The sequence below is a fragment of the Leptidea sinapis genome, chromosome 38, assembly GCF_905404315.1.
Source record: "Leptidea sinapis chromosome 38, ilLepSina1.1, whole genome shotgun sequence".
Lineage (NCBI taxonomy): Eukaryota > Metazoa > Arthropoda > Insecta > Lepidoptera > Pieridae > Leptidea > Leptidea sinapis.
Genome location: NC_066302.1, coordinates 3426982 through 3448785, shown reverse-complemented (window position 1 = coordinate 3448785; position 21804 = coordinate 3426982). Strand labels below are relative to the sequence as shown.

Sequence of the window (21804 nt, the reverse complement as noted above, 5' to 3'; positions counted from 1 at the left end):
GTTACAATAGTACAGCAATACTTATTCTAAAAATGTTAAACTACAGTTGGGAGACAGGAGCTCAAACTAGGTAGAACCTGTGCTATAAGTCTCCTGGCCTCCCCACTCTTAACTAATTATAATAAATTGCATATTATTGTCTATATTATTGAGACTAATTATAAAATATTTTTGTATGTGTATATGTTTCTGTATGATTATGAATACTTCCAAGACAGTATTATTATTCTCTTTTCAGTTTGTGTGTATGTTCAGTGTGAGTAAAGATGATAAATATTATATGTTGGCACATGAACACTTGTATGGATTGCTGCATATGTTAGATTTATTTCAGATTACCTAAGTCACCGTAAACAAAGAATATCAAATCCTAGTCGGCTTCAAATAAGAACAAATATAGTGACTACAAAACTGGAAGTTTTGGAAGGAATACTCACTGGTCAGGAGCACACCTCTTTTGCCAATTCACACGTCGCTAATACCTATTGTTTTGGTAATCATATAAGACTACTGGTAGACTTAGAACTATTACTTGAACGTACACCGTTGTCCAGGCGATTGATCGATCTTAGACCTTAGATTTATATACTTTTCGTGAGCGTCGATGCGGTTACGCACGCGGCCATTAAGAGTTCTCTTTTTTACAGTTCGTCAGATGGCGCACATCACGGATGTGCATGTAAGAAGGGAAAGTTTGAAATGGATTGAATTTATGGCTTTCAGGACAAGTATAAGGGATTGTTGTTATTATATGAACCATTATGTCTCTATATTTGAAATGAAATGAAATTTATTTATTGCGTCGAATAAAGTATACATTATAAATCCTAAGTTTATTGTAGTGTCTTCTTTTCTTTAGCATTGGCATGCAAAATGTTAACTTAAAATTTAAAAATCCTTAACACAACAATTTTATTTAGATAAACCGTTTAAACAGGAGTCCAGTAAATCGTTTCTGTGGTAATTTTTTTTATTTCTAGAGGTAGATGATTAAATAATTTTATAGACATTGCGTAGCTACTATTTAGGTATAATGTTATTCTGGGACAGTGGCCATAAAGCAGTCTATCCGGTAATAGGGTGGAACGAGGATTCGATTCATACATACATACATAAAATCACGCCTCTTTCCCTTAGGGGTAGGCAGAGACCACTTCTTTCCACTTGCTACGATCCTTACATACTTGTTTCGCTTCGTCCACTTTCATTATTCCTTTCATACATGCTCTCCAGTTTAGGGTACTCTTGGCCTGGCCTTTTTTCAAGACGTCCCTGATTTGATCTTGAAACGTCCACCTAGGTCTACCCTTTCCAACACTTTCATTCACACTGGCCTTATACACTTTCTTCGTCAATCGTTCTTCATTCATTCTCTCGACATATCCAAACCATTTCAGCATACCTTTCTCAATTTTTGTCACAACATCTTCTTTCAGACCACAACGTTTCTTTATCTCACTATTTCTTATCCTGTCACTCAGTTTAACTCCTATCATACTTCTTAAAGCTCTCATCTCAACATCATTTATTCTGCTTTCATGTTTCTGCTGCCATACCCAAATTTCACTTCCGTACATGAGTGTTGGAACCAACACCCCCTCATGCACAGCCAAACGAGCCTTATTAGATACCTTCTGCCTGCTCATAAAGAAGTGCAAAGCTCCATTCACCATGTTTCCTGCATTCACTCTTCTTTCAATATCACTCTCATACTTTCTGACATTCGATTCAATAGCCCTTTTAAATAAATGATTATTTTGTTTAGCAAATTTATACGGTTCAAATATATACATATTGGGTAACGTAAAAATATTTAACTTTTTAAATATGTCTTCACATGAATAGGTCGAACCAACTCTACATATACAGCGAATAGATTTTTTTGAGCAGCAAATGCTTGATATACTCCTGTGCCATTTCCTCAGATGAGAAGACCGTATCTGAGTACTGACGCGACATATCCATGGCATGGAACAAAGCATACAAGATTTCATAAACAAAACGTCACTCGATCGGTTGGCACAGTTGGAATTGCACTCGCACGGAACGTGAGTGGTCGCGCTTTCAAGTCCCTCACCGTCCATAAAATTTTATTATGAGTTTTATTTGTGTAATTAATCCCAGAAGTGAGGATTATCACTTTAAAAACATGACGAATTGTTTAGATATAATTTAAAGTAATATACCTACAGCATATAAAAAATATAGTCTTCGTACAATTCAAAAGGCCCCAGTTGACTTTGTCATATTATACACATTATCGTATAGTAAAGTTTACCCTCGTAATTAAAATATTCAATCAAAAACTGACCATGCTTCAAGCAATTAACGCAACGTGCACTTAACGGAAATATATTTACTATAAAACGAATTTAAATATAGCACGGCACACACTTAAAAATTTTCGGTTCATATAAACGGTAAAAGGTTTGTCAAGTTAAATGGAGCCCAAATATAAAACTGCTCTATAATCGTAACTCAGCTCTGACCCACTTCGACCATTAAACTGGGGAATAACGTATCATCGAAAATAAGTGATTATATGTACTTATTGCCTTTATATTTTTGTTGCTACTTAATAACAGGTGTGAATTCTTTATGAAATGCCTTTTGTTGGACTTAAATTTTCCGAACATTTACAATTATAATTTATATTTTTTTTTACACAATCAGAAAGTAGATATTTCAACCAACAAAAAGCTCCAAAACTTTTTGAAAAAAGCTGATATTTTGACGTCAGAATTTTCGATTGAAAATTAGGGTGCTTTTTTGATATTAAGTTAAAATAAGGCGAAAAAATAAATATTTTAAATCAAATATATTACAGTGTATTTGGGACATAATAAGGTAAGTTTTCACCAATTTCGTAAAAAAAATTTTTTTTTTTGAAAAAGATATAAATAAAAAACCAAAAACTTGTTTTTTTTAATTTTTCACCAAAATTTTGAGGTTATGTGAAAAAAGTGTAATTACAAAAGTTGTAGAACTTTGCCGATTTACTTTTTGCCATAGGACTTGTAGTTTTGCCGGAAATCGAGATAAACCCTTTTTTACCCTAAAACACCCCCCCTTTTCCACTTCCCGACCTCAGATCGCCCATAATTTATTTTTCCCTTAATTTTTGTTATATTCTCGTCCTTTTCCAATGGGTTTCATCCTACTATTATTTTGTTTCACTTTTTATAATTTTCAAAGGCTTCGGCACTGGTCTATTGTGAATTTGGTTAAGAATAAATGTATGTACTTTCTGTAATAATGTTTCATAAAAATTCATTTAAACCTCTTAAAGCATAACAAAAACATAAAAAATCATCTTTGATAGTAATGAATGTGAACCATTTGGATTTATCATGAAAATAAAATATTTTTAACTAGGCCAGTCCAGCTTGGAAATTGCCAAAGTAAGCATGATTATATTAATAATTTAAATATTTTCATGCTTAATTAGTTTTCTGTAAAATAATCTCGTTATGTATAAAATATACCACTGCAAAGTAAAGTCATTTAAACAAAATTCTTAAAACATATTGAAGATATTAGAGTCTGGGAGATTATCAGCGTTTACGAGCTAAGGGTTACAGCAGTAACCGTCGACAATGGCCTGAATGCTGACCCTACCCAGGAGGCCAGCGATCCAATTTAATACCTCATGGTTGAAAATGACTCAGATAAGGCTTCCGATATATTGTTCAAGTCGCTTCCATATCCAGTCGCATAAAACATATTTAGAACAAGCAGTGACAAAATTTCTAATGGAAATAGTAATATTTTCGTTAAGTCCGTGGAAAAGTAAATCCATAGAGCCGTTGCCAGACAGATTATTGGCCTGCTTTTAAGCCAAATGTATTCATTTCTATTCAATATAGAATTAGAACGTTGAAGGGCGCTGGTTTGAGACGCAACTGGCGTCGACACTGTGGCTCCTTCTTATGTCCAAGTTACGTCAGTTGGTGTTGGGGCTGCTGCTGCGACTGCCGAAGACATCAAAGGTCGCAAATATGTTTCAGCGAGGCTTACATCTTTGTGCCGTTAGGTCAAGACACTTGGTCCGTGGATCCCAGAGGCGCGGATAATGTATCTATGCGCCACAATCAGGCTACTGGAAACCCAAGCGCTGGCAGCTGTTTGGGTCAACGGATCAGCCTTGTGATCCAACGCGGCAACGATGCCAGTATTCTTGATATACTTCCCTTCTGATAGTTTTAATTTAATGTAATCATAGGAAGTATTGTAAATATATTGGCATTGGTAAAGGGCTCCTGTTTCCGCAATTAGACCGCTTAATTGGGTCCATTTTGCGTGCAGTGTTGGCCAGTCATTCCAACCAGCCCAGCTCCTTCCAGAAGTTCAGAACACTCCTGGGGTGTTCGCAGACTTCCTGGAGCGACCTTGTATTTACTAAAGTTGTGCCCGTTGGTTGGCCACCCCAGCACATTCCAGGATTACGTGAGTGACCGTTTCATCTTCGGTTAGACAGTCCCTGCACTAAGGACTGTCCGTAACGCCGATTGTAAATAGGTGTTTGTTCAGTGATGTGTGACCCTTTAGGGTGCCGACCATAATTCGGATGTCATGTCTGTTTAGGCTAATAAGTCGACGTGTCAGTTTGGGCGATAGTGCAGGAATCGCCTCTTTCGACTGTCTGCAGCCTGAGACATTTGTCCATCGGGTTCTATGTAGGTTGTTGGTGAGAGAGCGTATCCATGACCGCATTTGGCTGAAGGGTAGCGGAGGACTGGCCCTGGGCTAGCCACTTGCGTTTCCGACCCCCGCCTTGCAAGTTCATCCGCTGAATCTATTGTAAATATAATTATAAGATGTGTTTTGTTTGAAATATATAGAATTTGTTTTTATTTATTGCTGAAATTTTAATAAAAGAATACAAGTATTATTAAGATAACATAAGCTTATTACAGGTTACGATAAGCTTTACTGCAAAAAGTTAATAATAATAAAGTTAAAAATGCGCAGTTTAATTCTTTGTGTGTAATTTATACTGTTATGCATTTTTACCACACCTCCGCTTTTTTATCCCATTTTCTGGCCATAACGGCCATTTCAAATGGCTTCAAAATGGCCTTCTTCCAGTACTAGTTACATAATATAACTACTATTGTTAGACTTTACATAACAAAAATTTCACTAAGTAATTTATATTACCGTTACAAAAAAATGTTACAAAACGCATCCTTTTCGACCTCTGGCGTTTGCTAACTAGTTTTAAAGGGTAAGAGTATTTTAATTTTTAAGTAAAACATTTTTAATTTCAGTGCCCCTGAAAATGAGATCTGGAACGTCGGCTTAGCTAAAATAATAATAAAAATGTAACTTTTACCCAAAAATATAATGTAAAAACACAGAACTTTCAATAACACGCGTTTTAATCCTTAAAAACTGTTTAATTTAAAGAGTAACTTAACTCGCGTTGATCAAAAAAAATAGTATGTTTTCATTTTTAGAAAAAATTATGTGATTTTATCAAACCATTATCATCTGAAATGGTAATGTCATATATCAATGATTTTTGACAAGAGATGTATTTTGCCAAATTATTTGTTGAACATTCCCTGAAAAGCTACTTATGCATAGGTCTAACATATATTATAACTAGCTGACCCGACAGACGTTGTTCTGTAGTTTATAAAAAAATACTGTTTTATAGGAATTTGCCATTAATATTTCAAAACATCAATAATTATTTCGTAAAAATACTCCCTGTTGTTATACGAAAATTGTTTCACAGTGGAACTGTCAAACCGTGCGTCACTGAATTCTCTCATAGAAAATATGTCCATACAAAAAAATATTTAAAATGAAAATAGTTATGGGTCCCAAATCGAAATAAATACTATCCTATCTCTCAAGTTGGACTAAACTGCACTCCATGACCCCATTAAAATCCGTTCATTAGTAGTAGTTATTTAGGAGTCCATCGCAGACAAACAACGTGTCACGCAATTCATATATATTAAGATGACATCGTTTCGTTTGTGATTTGAAGCACTTTTGAAGAAAGTTTTATTTTCTCGGAGAATGCAATTTATGACATTCAAATATTACTTTTATGGTATTTAAATCTGATCTTATGGTCTCGGGAGTACTTTATGCTGCAATCTCAAATATTTTTTTAAGATTGTTTTTCATGTTCATATTTTCATTGCGGGGTGATGATGGTAGGTAAGTAATAAAAATATATTATTAAATTAAATCTCAATGGACGTAGACTCTTAAGAGATTGTTTCGTGATGCCAACCGAAAACTTTTTATAGCCTATTACCTAATAGGGGACCAACGATAACTCAAGCTTTAACATAACTGTCACGTTTATCATCCGCATGTACTCTGAACTGTGGGGATTTGGGGGAATATCGTTTTATAGGTTCAGAAAGAGTTTGAAATATACAGTATATTAGTAAGTAGACCTAATGTTTTACCAATTGTAACAGATGTAGAAGGGGTTGGTAATTTAAGCGCACTTAAAATATAAAATCTGTATTTTACTATTTCCACTAACAATAATAATTACAATAAATGACTCAAAACAATTTGGGCAGCGTTACCCCTTACAATTCACAATAATTAATGTTCTCTCGAACTGAGCGCTCTGGCTTATATAGGGCACGACCGTCACAGTGATGATGCTACCAACTGTTAGTTGGAACTACTGTAGTGCCAACTACCTTACACGAATCAAGTTAACCTAAGAATTGAATACAATTTACTATTATAGTTATTTCTAAAATTATAGTTATAATTATATAAAAAAATACTAACACAGTAATTAGTTAAATAAATGTTATAATTAATTGGGATGTCAAATCTAATCAATCATTTACCGTGAACTTAAAAATGTCAAATAATGTCAAATGTCTTATGACAGTTCATGACGTTGGTAGCGCTTGTAAAACACATCAAGCTGACACAGATAAATGAATCATTAAGAGCAAAATTCAAAGAAATTAAAATCTTGACTGTTACTTCTCAATATATTCTTGATGTTATGTATGATGATAGCCACATAAGTGAATTTGCTAGAAACTGTCATAACCATAATGTTAACACCAGGAACAGACATAAATTTATAATGCTACTCGGCTAAGTCGAGTTAGTAAATCTTTTGTGGGACGATGTATATGCTTTTATAACAAGGTCCCAGAAAATGTTCAAAACAAAAGTATAACGTTATTCAAAAGAATCGTTAAAAAACGTTTGTTTGTAAAGGTTAATAAAACATTAATGACTTTCTTAATTATACCATAGATTGGGAATAGAGCGACCACCCTCAGGCTATTAAAAAATAGATTTAATTGTACTACTACTATTAATATTACTTTGTAAACATAAATTTTTGATGAAAAAAAAGCCCGTTGAGTTTGTTCCGCCCATTCTTCTCAAGTATGAGGTATTCGGTTTGGAATGGGTGGTAGTTTTTGACTTTCAATAAGCGATGTAACATCCTAAAAATTGATGGTAACAAAATACGTTATTAACATAAAATTAAATAGATTTCTCGGCGATGTTGATGTCTAAGAATACAATTGAAAAACATACAATAATCACATAATTTACCTGAAAAAAGAGGAACACAATGAATTTTCTCAAATTTTATGAAATATAGTAAAATAATACAAGTTTACTTGAGTCGTCATGACGTGTTAACGTAATCATAATATTATGTTGAAGTAAGATTCGATATGATATTTAGATAATCAATCAAATCAAATTAAAATCATTCTATTCATGTAGGTCACGGAAATTATACCTATGAATGTCAAAAAATTTTTTTTTTTTTTAAATCTACCGCCACTTTGTCTCATTGCCACTCTTAAATTTATCATTTACAAGTTCATCGTTTTACAAATCCATTCAATTACAATATACCTATGTAAAGTGATCAAAAATCCAGTTACCTTTTTTGGTAATTTATTATAAAAATTAATACCATTGTATGCAAATGAATTGCTTATTTTAAAAGGCCTACTAAATGGCACTGTCAGCTTGTAAATTATTATTTTGCCTTTAAATTACTGTGAAAATACTTTCTAGAAAACACTGCAAATATTGTTAGTTCTCTGTAAACAATAGTATGCAGTTTTATACCAAGTTTAGTATTCCTACCAATGCAAAATACTTCAAGAACCACCGAAGAGGAACTGTTACAGTCAGTCCCCAACAAAAATTGAACCCAATGCGGTTTCTGGCAAAGTGTCAAACCGCTGCGCCCTGTCAAAAATACTTCGTCCAAATAAAAGTGAATTCCGGCGTTGCTTACTGGGTTTTCAGTTTTAAAAGACTTAACAATAACAATGCAGGTGTAAAGGGAAAATGTGGTAGATCCCATAAAAATAAAACCGTTAAGTATCTAAACCTTTCAGTGCCATAGCGTTACTATTTCCTTGGTCATCTTGTTTCTGTTTACATATACATATACACCAGTGGGAGGCTCCTTTGAAAAGGATACCGGCTAGATAATGGGTACCACAACGGCGCCTATTTCTGCGGTGAAACAGTAAAGTGTAAATATTATTGTGTTTCGGTCTAAGGGCGCCGTAGCTAGTGAAATTACTGGTCAAATGAATCGGGGATTTCAATGCACTTAAATCCTAGGATCTATTGTGCTATGGCACAATGCAATGCAATGTAAGATATACTTACGTTGGTTATTGGTTTACTTTTTAACGCATTTGCGCACCATCCAGCTAGATAATGGGTACCACAACGGCGCATATTTCTGCCGTGAAGACGTAATGTGTAAAAATTACTGTATATCGTCTAAAGGGCGCCGTATCTAGTGAAATTACTGGGCAAATGAGACTTAACATCTTATGTCTCAAGGTAAGGAGCGCAATTGTATTGCCGCTCAGAATTTGTGTGTCTTTCAAGATTACTAAACGGCACTACATTGTAATGGGCAGTGCGTATCAATTACCATCAATTGAACGTCCTGCTCGTCTCCCTTATTTCCATAAAAACATAAATAAAATACACATACATAGCATTTCATATACCTAAGCGCATTTCACACGTACCTACTTATTAAAGCATTTAGCTTAGTGTTAATACCGCATAAGGACCTTCATGAAAAAAATGCTTTGAATGTACAAAAGTTTTCACAAGCTAAAGTTGTGCTTTTGGATTAAGGGCCGTGTTTGTTTGTCGGTATTTAAAAAGGCTTTTAGTTTTGTATTTCACTTGAATCCCGACGTGAATGAACCTCCGCATCAAAATAAACACGTTGCGTTGAATGTAAGTTTTTATGATTTAAGGCTTTAATAAACAATTAAACGCAAGCTGAAAGCATATGTGTTTATAGTAATAATAAGAAAAGGGTAATTATACACTCCTATACTTCATTGAAATTACTTAAGTTAATTAGAAAAAAAGTCTACTTGTAATGCAGAATTTGTAATAAGCCCAAATGATTGCGAAACTGAAGTGGCTGTGGGCAGGGCACATATTTTGACCTCGAATAGCGATCATGTACCGGAAGTCGCAGTATTGGTAAGCCTCCCACAAGATGGACTGATGATCTGGTCAAGACCACCGGAATACATTGGATGTGGGTAGCGCAGGATCGGTCATAGTGGAGAACTTTGGAGGAGGCCTTTGTCCAGCAGTGGACGTCTTCTGGCTGATATGATAATGTTATAAATATATAAATGGCATCCCGGACTTTTCTGTAGAACTAAATAAGATACACAATTCCACGATACATTACTTTGTGATATCTCAAAGGGTTTAGACAGCGTTTGCGTTCAAAGCTCCCAGACGGCTTATTTTTTCCGACACCAACAAATATTGTTAATGTTAACAAAAAAATATATACAAAAACTAAACAAATTATGTACTAACCTTCCTTAAGAATCAAGCTAACACGAAAATAACATGACAATCGGGGCAGTGATTTTTGAGTTTATCGCTAACAGACAAACGGACAGACGCGGTGGAGGACTTTGTTTTATAATATAATGTAGTGAGTATAAAGTACACATGATGTGGAAGTATTAAGTCTCATATATATTTAAAATTAAAATATACTGTAATACTATGACATTATAATTTATTTCACTAAAATTTTTTTAAATGATTTTGACGTATGTTATTGTAATTCTAGATTTATTTTAGGTTTTTGCGTAAAAGTAAAAAATTTCTAATTATCTATTCTAGACCTTAACAGGACCACGTTTTCAGAGGAGGACACGATTAATTTCTTTAAAAGAGTTATATATAAATTAATGTGTAACATGATATAAATTTTTGTAAGGGTCTACCCTTATAATATAAATTTTTTTTTTTAGACCCTTACAAAAATTTATATCATGTTACAGATAGACAGAATAATATAATTTGATACAAGTGCATATTATACGAATAGATTGACTTCATAAGCTTATTAAGAAATCTCTCAATTTATATAAATTGAATCATTCATAACATAATTCACAAAAGTTGGGATTTTTCAAACTCGTATACATATATTTTATTGCTAACTATGGGCCTTATGAGAAAGCTCATGGTCGCTCAGAGGGCAATGGAGAGGGCTATGCTCGGAGTTTCCCTGCGAGATCGAATCAGAAATGAGGAGATCCGTAGGAGAACCTAAGCAACCGACATAGTGCAAACGATTGCGAAACTGAAGTGGCAGTGGGCAGGGCACATAGTTCGACGGATAGTTGGGGCAGTAAAGTCCTCGAATGGCGACCACGTACCGGAAAACGCAGTGTTGGTAGGTCCACACAAGATGGACCGAATACGTTGGATGAGGGCAGCGCAGGACCTATCGTCGTGGAAATCTTTGGGGTAGGCCTTTTTCCAGTAGTGGACGTCTTACGGCTGATGATGAAGATGATGATGATACAAATATTGTGTTCGTATTCAAAATACATTATTTACTAATAATTTCGGATACAGTAACGAAATGGTATGGAGGAACGGTATGGATATACACTTATAATACTGTTATATAAGTAATTCTATTACAAATAAACACTGGACGTGGAATATATTATATATACTGCATAAACGGCATGTAACTTTTTGGATATAATACGAAACGTAGCGTCAAAACAAGAAAATGCACTCAAGTGTAGTTTGGAAATAGCTAACGGATTTTATACATTCTACGACAGCAGGATAAAATTGTTTCATTATTACTTACTTAAAAACTTAGGTTCTAGTGTTTATATGAGGAGGAAAAGGAGGACAAACGAGCTTACGGGTCACCTGGTGTTAAGTGATCACCGCCGCCCACATTATCTTTCAACACTAGAGAAATAACAGGTGTGCGCGTTTTTTTTAAGATACCCATTTCGTATCGTCCCGGAAAAACCGCATACTATTCCACAGCTTTGTAGTAGGTGGAAGAAAGCTCCTTGAAAACCGCACTGTGGAGGACCGCCACACATGCAGATGGTGCGGATGATATCCTAATTTGTGGCGCGTCGTGCGAAGGTGGATTTCGGCGGCAGGAATCAGGTGAAACAGCTCTTCGGAACCCTCCCCGTGATAAATGCTGCAGAAGACACACAATGAAGTGATGTGGATACATTTTGTTCTATTTTTTATTACAAACGATTATCCCGAGGCATTACTAGAGTGTTGCCAACCTGATAAAGCGTCGAATATTGGGTAACCGAAAACACATTGGCACGAGGCGAGCAAGGATCGAACTGGGGTCTCCGCGGAAAAGGCGACGGTTCTGTGTACTCTGCAACTGACTACTCTGCTTCTAAGTTTTCTTTATTATATATTATAGGTGGTGAAAGGTCTTAAAGAAATAAGCAAGCAAGAAAAAAAGAAATAAAAGCGTTAGTTGGATGTGATTTAGACGACCAAAATAGCGCAGTAGTTAGTGGACCCTGCCTACTGAGCTTATAGGTCCCGGGTTTGAATTTCGGTAGGTGCAGGCATTTAAATGATGAGTATGTATGTTTGTTTCCGAGTCATGGATGTTTATAAGTATTTATGTAAGTTTTAGTAAGCATATTGTATTAAATATATCGTTGTCTTGTACTCATAGTACAGGCTATGCCTAGTTTCTGACAAGATAATTTATGTAAAAGTGTGTAAATATTATATTATTATTTATATTTTTTGCCTGTTTCTTTTTTTCCTTTTTCATCCTCTTATTCTACGCATATATCGAAGCTCAAAAATAACATACATAATATTTATTTAATGTAATACATACATATGTAACTAACTGTACAAAAAAACTTATGTGATTACCTCAAAGGAAAATTAAAAGTGCCTGTATAATTCGTCTGAAACCATTAGCGTATTTATAAAAACGTCGAAATAGAAATAAATTACCCTTTAACCGCAAAACCATCAAAATTAAAAAGGTAAGCACTCGTAACTACGTAAAGTAGCACCAATCGACAATCAAATACATACTAATAATGTAGTTAACGACTGCTATAAAAACAGTTAGGTTTATTTGGACGAAAATTGACTAGCACGACACGTGGTTGAACGAAGGCAAGCACTGGGAAGGAAAATGACTGTTGTGAGTTGCGGCTGTGAGATACAAAACAACCCTACCCCTCCACACCCTCCAGTCGACAGCTCACAAGTTCAGTGTTTCGTTAGACTCCGACGAGAGTGGACGTAGCGAATGTTTTGTACGAGTTACGTCATTTACGTGGTATCGTGTGATTTAAGTGTTATGGTGTTTCGATGGTTTTAAAATGGTTCGAAGTAAGGCATCAAAGTGTACCTGCACTCATTTGTGCATCGCAGTTCTGTGGCTATTCACATGTTTTGATGGTAAGTTTTGTATTAAATTTTAACCCTTCTTTACTCGGTTACGGTATGTTTGTCCGACCGTTACATCCGGAATAAAATTGTTTCACAGTACCATTTTTTTAACTCTTTATTATACCTTTTACTTAATTATGTTAATTTATGTATGTTTTTTCTGAAGTTTTTTTTTAATTAGATTTGTTTAAATTTGCAACATAAAATCTCTTATTTTTTATTAATTTTATAATCGATATATAGTTATCTATTGCATGAAATAAAGATTCCCTTTAGTAATTATCTTATAAAAACAATTGGTTTTAAAAATAATAAAAATATTTAAAAAAGCAACCTTAAATTGTGATCTTAATCCACTAAAACACTATTCAACTAAACGTCTTTTGAACCGCATAAAGCGATAGGGGTACATTAATATTAATATTTAATAGTATTCACCACAAAACGTAACAAAGGCCGGCCAAAGCATTTCTATTGGCGGCATTACGAAGATAAAGGAAAAAAATGTTCCTTTATCTTTAACCAAATGGTACAAAAATAATATTCCATATTTTCGATAGTTTCTTTTAAATAATCCATTTATTTAAGAAATATTTTTTGTTTTAAGATTATAGATTAACCACTAACGAAAATTTATGTTTTAAACCTCAAGGAAATATTTAAGTCAATAAGTCATATTTTTTTTTGTTTTTAGACACAATAGCGCTTAAAAGAATCTAACCTGCTTTTTATACTCGTATATACAAATAATTGGATGTAGTTAAGCAGAAAGGACTTAAACCACACTAGTCATGTATGCCATCATACTCCTCAAGATCGAATCTATCATGTAGAGAAAACCCTATTTGTACTACTTCTACTACTTAAATGTACACGGAAACTGTTTGTTTTTTGATATTACTTATATGGAAGATTATTAAGAGCTGAAACTTAAATACCTATAACTCAAAAATGCCTTTGTGTGGTTTGAGTCCTTTCTGCTTAACTACATCAATTATTGTAAAATTAAATAGTTGTATGATAATAATGAATTATTATACAAAACACGTCCTTAAGTTGTTATATGGGAATAATATAAACCTACTTTGAATATAAAGTACGACCATTAGAGTGATATCAAAGTAAATTGACTTAGGACACGTGTATCAGGTGCCTCGCTTATACCACAGGAATAGATATACTTCTACTATGACATGTTTTCATGTTACTGAGAATACTCGAGTTGCAAGTAATAAAATTACGGCTTAATTTATTTTAATGATGATTAATGAAAATAACGCTCGACTAACTTAAACAATTATAAAATAAACTTATCCATTTGGAAGGAAATTGCTATAACTTGAGGTCAATCAAATGAATCATAATTAATAATAGTAATAATAAATTCTTTATTTTGACCAAAAAAGGATCATAATGTGTTCGTTAGTTCGATTAAAGTAACTTAAAACCTACTGTTGGTACAAGATATCTTAAAACCTAAACCTTCATATCCTAGGACAGGACGTAAAATTTAAATTAAAATGGTATGAATTTATTTATAAAAATGTTAAATAAATTTGCTTTAAAACTGTTATATAGATTATAATTATTTATTTCATTTTTATGAGGAACAGTTTAGGTACCTAATTGTGTTGAGGGAAGCCAACTGGCAGATGTGGCAACTCACTGGAGTGGAAACCGAGGGCTTGAAACTTTGAATACCACCTGTGATACTTTTGTGTACGCTTTAAGATGGTCTGTAGGCGTTTTTATCAACTTAGCGGACTCGTGAATTTAATTTATATTCTAAGTTCACGATATATTGCTTAAACGCTTCAAACATATCTGTTGGCTAGAAATTAGATCGGCTCCTAGCCAGTACCGACTTACGTAGTAGCTATGGACCCTCCATTCATAGCAAATTAATGCCCAGTAAACGCTGCCACCCAATTCTTCAATTAATGCTTTAAGCATTATAAAATTATGCATTTAAAATCAGTATTATAAAATTGAAAGGCTTTGTTCCTTATAAAATTTATTCCATACGAATATAAATCCACCATTTCAGTTGATGCAAAATCGAAAGCCGATATTACAACTTTTATGAGTGATTGCGTTGGGCGATAACGCGTACAATCTTGTTTTGCCAAACTTTGAGAACGTCCAAACTTATTCGTATGAATAAAACGAAACCCATTTTTAGGTTTTAAGTTATATTTGTTATTTCACTCGCTTTTCTATTTATTGATTCTTTAACACTTTAACTTTGCTTTTGAGTCACTTTTAAATTAGCAGCTATTTTAGAAATATTTTATCATAAATTAAACAAAAATATAAACATAAAAATAAGATAAATAAAAAAATTAAAACATTGGTTATATACACGTGTATAATCGTTTACAGTTTAGTTTTTACTGCCTTAATATTTAATAATTCAACAGTTCAACACTTTGATCATGAAGGTCATAACGACACTAGTGCGAAAAGGAGGGTTAAGTATAAGCATTATAATTTTTTATATTTTAAATATACATACACTCTTCTTAAATTAATACTATATAAAATAAGTTTTAAAATATTAAAGAGCTTCAAAACTTCATTGAGTACAATGCTTAGCTTTGCAAAACTTTCCTATATTGCAAGTTTACTCTACTGCTAAGTATTTCTTGACTTATCAACTTCCAGTAGACGTAAGGCTTGATTGAGGGCCTTCTGAATAATTAAGGATGCTTTTGTTATTAGATTTTGGGAAACATGCATTAGTGGTCTCAGTCAATTTCCCTTCTCAAGGATTTAAAAAAAGTGTGTACCTACGTGTAATTTTTCGCGCGATTTAGTAAAACTTAATAATAATTAAGTTTAGGAATAATTAACAGATACATATATATATTACATTATAATATAATTATACGTAAATAAAAGCTGTGTTACCAACTAAGCTAAACTCACGTATTACTGAAACGCTAGGAACTTTGTAAGATTTTTTTCTCGGAAACCCTGACGATATAACCTTATTTTTTGAGCAAAGTTTTCTCTACCCAGAATAAAAAAATGCCTCTATAATTATATTATAATTTTGACAAGTGAGATTTTAAAATTAACAAAGAACGATTTGATTTTGTATTGATATTATTCATTAGAAAATAAACATTTACACTTTTTTCATTTTAAAAAATAAAATTTTTATAATAAAATAAAACCATAAAATTACAACGGTTATAAAATTGTTTCAATTGCCTTTTTTACTGAGCGTTACTTTCGTTTACCTCCAAGTCGCTCCTAAAGGCTAACTTCACAAAAACGAGTATCAGTTGATTTGAATATATTTAATACCTTCACTAAACGAAATCTTTACAGAAATCACACAATAGGTTACACAGTCTTTTAGAGGTATGGTATATATATTTATCTCACAAATGGTACTCACCTACCAACATGTACCTATTTTTATGATAGCCCTGAGAGACACGTCATAGAGCTCAAGTCATTACGTATATCAATAACCCCTACCATAAACTCATATAAAATATGCCCATACAAGACAAATACTGGAAATAAAAATAATTATGGGTCCCAAATCCAAATGAAAACTATCCTGTCTCTAAATTTGGACTAAAATGCACTCCATGAAGTAATCCCTATTAAAATCCGTTCATTAGTTTAGGAGTTCACTGGGAACAAACATCAAGACACTGGATTTATATACTGTGTGGCCCACCCAAACCGGTCAGTATGGGGATTTCAGAATATATAAGAGATAGAAGAATATCTTCTAAGAAACCACAAAACAAAAACTGCATTCATAGATTTTCAAAAAAAAATTATACACGATACGGGAATCGAACCCGGTCATTTTGGAAAAAAAATACATTTTTGTTTTATTGCCATATTTACACTAGGTTGTAAGGAGTGATTCTTGCTAAGAAACCTTGTGCCTAAAATTAAAAGAAATTGCTTTATTTGATATTATTTCATGTAAGTTGTTGGTTTTAGTCGTTAAAAAAAATGTAGGTAATAACTGTCTGCGTAGTGGTATACGCAGACAACATGACGTAAATATACTGGTGTAAATGATTTTATTTTGCTGTTATTTGAAAATGGAACGTGAACTTCTGCATTACCAAATTTCAATTAAAAAGAAAACGAATGACGGGAAATTTAACTCTCATTTGTTATTTTACAGAAGTTTTTTTTTGCTTTGTGCTGTGTTGTTTGTTTGTGTGTAATTTCTAAATATGCCATTGATAAACGGTGAGAATTAGAAGCAAAATGTGTGAAGTGTATGAGTTTATTTTTGAAAATCTATGAATGCAGTTTTTGTTTTGCTTTAAAATCGATATCGTGGTTCCTTAGAAGATATTCGTCTATCTCTTATTTATTCTGAAATCCCTATACTGACTGGTTTGGGTGGGCCTCCCGGTATATTAAGTAATATGCAAATATCTATTACAATATTATTATTGTAGTAGATATTTGCTTGTATAATATCAAAACTACAAATACTAACTGAATTATTATCAATGTACATAGGTCCATGTTACCAGAATTTTAAATTTATTTACTTTAAACCATTTTATTGCAATAACGTATATAGAATAGAAAAATGGAATAAAAATGTAAGTACTCTTTCTGATATATTTTTTCTTACAGGCTTTATAGTAATTCCGTTGAAAACAGCTAGACACATTCGATTAAACAAATATCCTTATTTTGGCAACACTCCAGTGCACATTAGATTGTGGACACTTATCGTTACAAAGCAGTTTTATCTGGTTAGCACTAGTTTTGATTATTTAAATATTCAAGGGGATGATGGAAACATGTCAATTACTTTGAAGCACTGAAGGCCAACGTTTACAATTAGTGGAAAGCTGCAAAGTGCTTGAGCGGTTTGCCATCAATTTGGAAATTTACACAGCGGAATGGTGACTGTACAATAAAAGGAATACGTGGTATTCGAGCAAAGTCTAGTGTTGAGAAAAATATACAATGCTTCTTCACATATCTTTCATCCGTACTATTAACTTACAGATATACATATGTATGTATGAATAAATTAATTGTTTTCATTTTTTATTGAAGCACTTATTTCAAATAAAAATAGTTTTTAATAATAAGTTGCAACGGCATGTGCTTGAAAATGAAAACTTCATCAGGGCGATTTTAATTTTATTTTATTTATTGGGGTGAACAAACAGTGAAACATTAGATCTAACTAAAGTAGATTATAAGGTAATACTAAATGTGCCACCAGCACCGTTAACCACAAATTAAAATAAAAAAAATGGAGAAAGGTAAACATTAGGTTAAAATTTTATGGATACAAAATAAGAGAGTGAAAAACGAATAACAAACTAAAAAATTTAAACAATATATAAGGTACATATTTGTTATGATTTCAATGCTTGTATAATTTGATTTTTAAACATTCCAACTGACGTGCACAAAATATCAATATGATTAAAATTCACATTATAAGCTTCACCAATTCGATATAACTGCAAGTTAGCAATTAATTTTGTGAAATACAATATTTTTATTGAATATTCATAAAGTGATACCAATATGTCATAAGTTATAATATACAACCTAAAAAAAAATATTAATTAGGCGTTACTTTGCGGAAATCCATAATTATACAAATGATTTCAGTTTTCTTTAGTGTTAATTCCGCCAATATTTGTTTTTAAAACAATTCGACACGTGTTTCGCCTCTACACGATGCATCCTCAGGACGTGTTGTCTCGCCAAAATCTGGCACGAGACTCTCGTGCCTAAAGAAAACTTAAATCATTTGTATAATATACAACATTGCAATTGTTTATAAAATTCTTTGGTCAACTTTTTCTCAGAAAATTCACGCTCTCTTGTGTTCGACTTGAGCCGACCTTAATCAGACTAACAGCTTAGTCTCATGCAATACATACAAAAAAAAATTCAGCGACCTGAAAGGATATTTAAAATGGACGAGGATACAATATATTGATGATTAGGTTGGTCTTAATTGGGAACTGGCTGACATACGAGGAGATGCTTCAAGTTAATGAGCCTTGAGAGACATCGCAAATTGTATGGCCTAGCGATCTTATTCATAATGCTCAATGGCACAATTTCTACTACCTTCTTGACGGACATTCATCTAAGATTTACCAATCGGTCTTCAAGGTTTCTCCATTCCGTTCTGACAAGTATTACCTTTACAAGTAGTACCTTTACAACCCTAAGTATATCTTAATATATATATTATATTTCTTTTGTGCGTCTGTTGTAACTGAACTCCTCTTAAACGGCTGGACCGATTTTAATGAAACTTTCTGTGTGTCTTCAGGTGGATTCGAGAATAGTTTGGATTCACAATTGAAGTACCTCCTAAACGGATGGACCGATTTTGATGATTTTTGTGTGTTCCAGTGAATTTGAGATTGGTGTGTGTCTTCAGGTGGATTCGAGAATGGTTTAGATTCACAATTGAGCTACCCCCTAAACGGCTGGCCCGATTTTGATCTCTTTTTTTGTGTGTTCCAGTGAATTTGAGATTGGTTTACATTCACAATTCCGTCCATATAATATAATCCTCCTGCTCATGTGTATGTTAGTGAACTCATCCTAACTACTGTACCGATTTTTCATATTTAAGACGTGTGTACAGGACAACGTCTGTCGGGTCCACTAGTAAATATAATCTGTTCTTTCAACACCTACTCGAAAATCTTGGAGTACCTGATATTAACAATTTATATCTTGACGAATGGAAATCTAGATAAAAGTCAGAAAAAAAACATGATATTATGTCTAAAGCATTATTATTACACTCAAGGCTGTGAATGCTTTCACTTAAGGTTGATTATTATATAAATAATACTATTTTTTTTTATTTAAAACGAAAACTAGAAAGTTACTGAGTTTTAAAAAAAATCTGCACTCATAACAATTCTAAGTTATAGGTATGCTCTTCCCTCTTAGTCAAACATTCTCAAAGCCTGTATTTATGCTTTCAATTAGATCCCTTGCATTTTCATCAGGAATCTCGTCCGAAGCAGTTTTTATTTGCTATTTGTAGATTTTTATATATCTACTAGCTGACCCAGCAAACGTTGTATTGCCATCATAGTTAACATCTATAGTTATTCTACCAACTATAGTTAAAATTAAGTTTTTTTTTACCTCCTGAGAAAGTTAGAAAGATACAAAGATTCTAATTAGTTATTCATTTTAAACTATTCTTTCAATTTGATTTCTGAACGACAGGGGATACATCAAAGGAAAAACAAAATTGTTGTTTTTTTTTTTATTCCGAACATTTTCATATTTATTCACCTTTTAAACCTTCTCTGGACTCCCACAAATAATTCAAGACCAAAATTAGCCAAATCGGTCCAGCCGTTCTCGAGTTTTAGCGAGACTAACGAACAGCAATTCAATTTTATATATATAGATTATTCTATTCTATACCTTTTGCACACTTAAATATTAGTCTTCCAGTATAGACTAGTTTTCCCGAGCTGCATGTACACGAGCATTGTCTTGCCTAAGGCTGAACACAGGACCAACTTTTTGCCACACAAACTAATTCCACCCAAATTCAACTTCGTGGATACTGTCATCAGTAAATTACTCGACGGAGCGTCTTCACACTAAAATACGCCGATCTCCAATAAGCAATTCCACTAGTCGGTCAAGAGCATCTTGCACCAGTGATATATTCCCCAGTCCGATGAAGAAGGACCATGAAGACGACGAAGAAGGTCAAAGGGTTTCCAACTACTCTACAACTAATACGACAGGCACACAAGCATTTGAATTGGTCCTTTCATATAGTAGTAATTCGAAGTCTGCCTGAACTAGGTGTTTCGGGTTGGCAACAGTACCTGTCTCTTGGTTTGGTTCCTATCATTTTGTATAGCTCTGTGAGAACCCCAATTGAAACCTCGCAGAATGCAATGTATGTCTTTCTTATCAATGTAATTGCTCTGGTTGCAGTTTACCAGTGGAAGGCTCCTTGGCTAGATTATGGGTACCACAATGGCGCCTTTTCAGAAAATGGCGCCGGCTCAAGGCAGACCTTGAAGCATGTATAAGCATTACTGTGTTTCGGTCTAGTAAAATTATTGGGCAAAGGTGACGGGCATAATTGTAGTGCCGCTCAGAATTATTGGGTTTTTCAAGAATCCCGAGCGGCACTAATTTGTAATGGGCGGGGCGTATCATTTACCATCACCAGTACGTCCACCTCGTCTCGTCCCTTAGTGTCGTAAAAAAAATTACGTCCAATGCCTTCCTACTCTTAGCATTGATTCCTTGGAAAGATAATAACACCAAAAAAGATTTAGGACTCCTTGTTGATAATCATCAAACGAACAATTGACGTGACATTCATGACAAGTCACGCGAGTTTAGTGCTTTTAGTCTACCCCCACACTTTCTAAGCGTTCCCAAAAAAGTTTCAACTCCTATGAACTTCAAACACCAGATTTGGTGTTAAAAGGTTCATTTTAATGATTCTTGCATGTCTTAAGAATTCCTAAGGTTAGGTGATAGATTGGCTGTTAGAATCTCATTTGTTCCCATTTTTTTAAATGCTTTTTACAATTCTTCTCTATTTGTCTCGTAACCCCCAGAAGACTCAAGTTTGCGCGTTTACCACTAAAAAAACCCCATTTGCCGTATCCCTCTTCGACAACACTTCCCTTACAGCCTCGCCTAGTATCGGAATACTGGTTCTCGAAATTTCGAGTGATTACTAATTCCGTGGTCACCTGGAGAGCAAAGCCAAATTGGCTTCGAAGAAACTGGGCGTCATAAATAGAGCACGGCAATACTTCAAGCCGGCCCCCATTCAAGCGCTGTACAAAACGCAGGACCAGCCACACTTGGATTATTACTGTCATCTCTGGTCTGGAGCACCCCAGTATCAGCTCGATCCATTTGACCGCGTGCAACGCAGAGCAGCTTGAATTATCGGGGACCCAGTGCTCTGTGAACGGCTGGATTACTTGGCGTTGCGTAGCGACATAGCTTCATTATGTGTTTTCTACCGCATTTATCTCGGAGAGTGTTCCTAAGAGC

At 33.8% G+C, this 21804-nt stretch overlaps 1 protein-coding gene across 1 annotated transcript in view; it reads left to right on the top strand.

Moving 5' to 3' along the window:
* The first annotated feature begins 12598 nt into the window (after positions 1–12598).
* The window catches only part of LOC126975984 (uncharacterized), a 101821-nt gene continuing 92615 nt past the window's right edge, over positions 12599–21804 (top strand). The window contains exon 1 of the mRNA XM_050824120.1: positions 12599–12768. Within this exon, the coding sequence (XP_050680077.1) occupies positions 12690–12768 (79 nt within the window). The 5' untranslated portion in view covers positions 12599–12689. The remainder of the gene's footprint in view (positions 12769–21804) is intronic.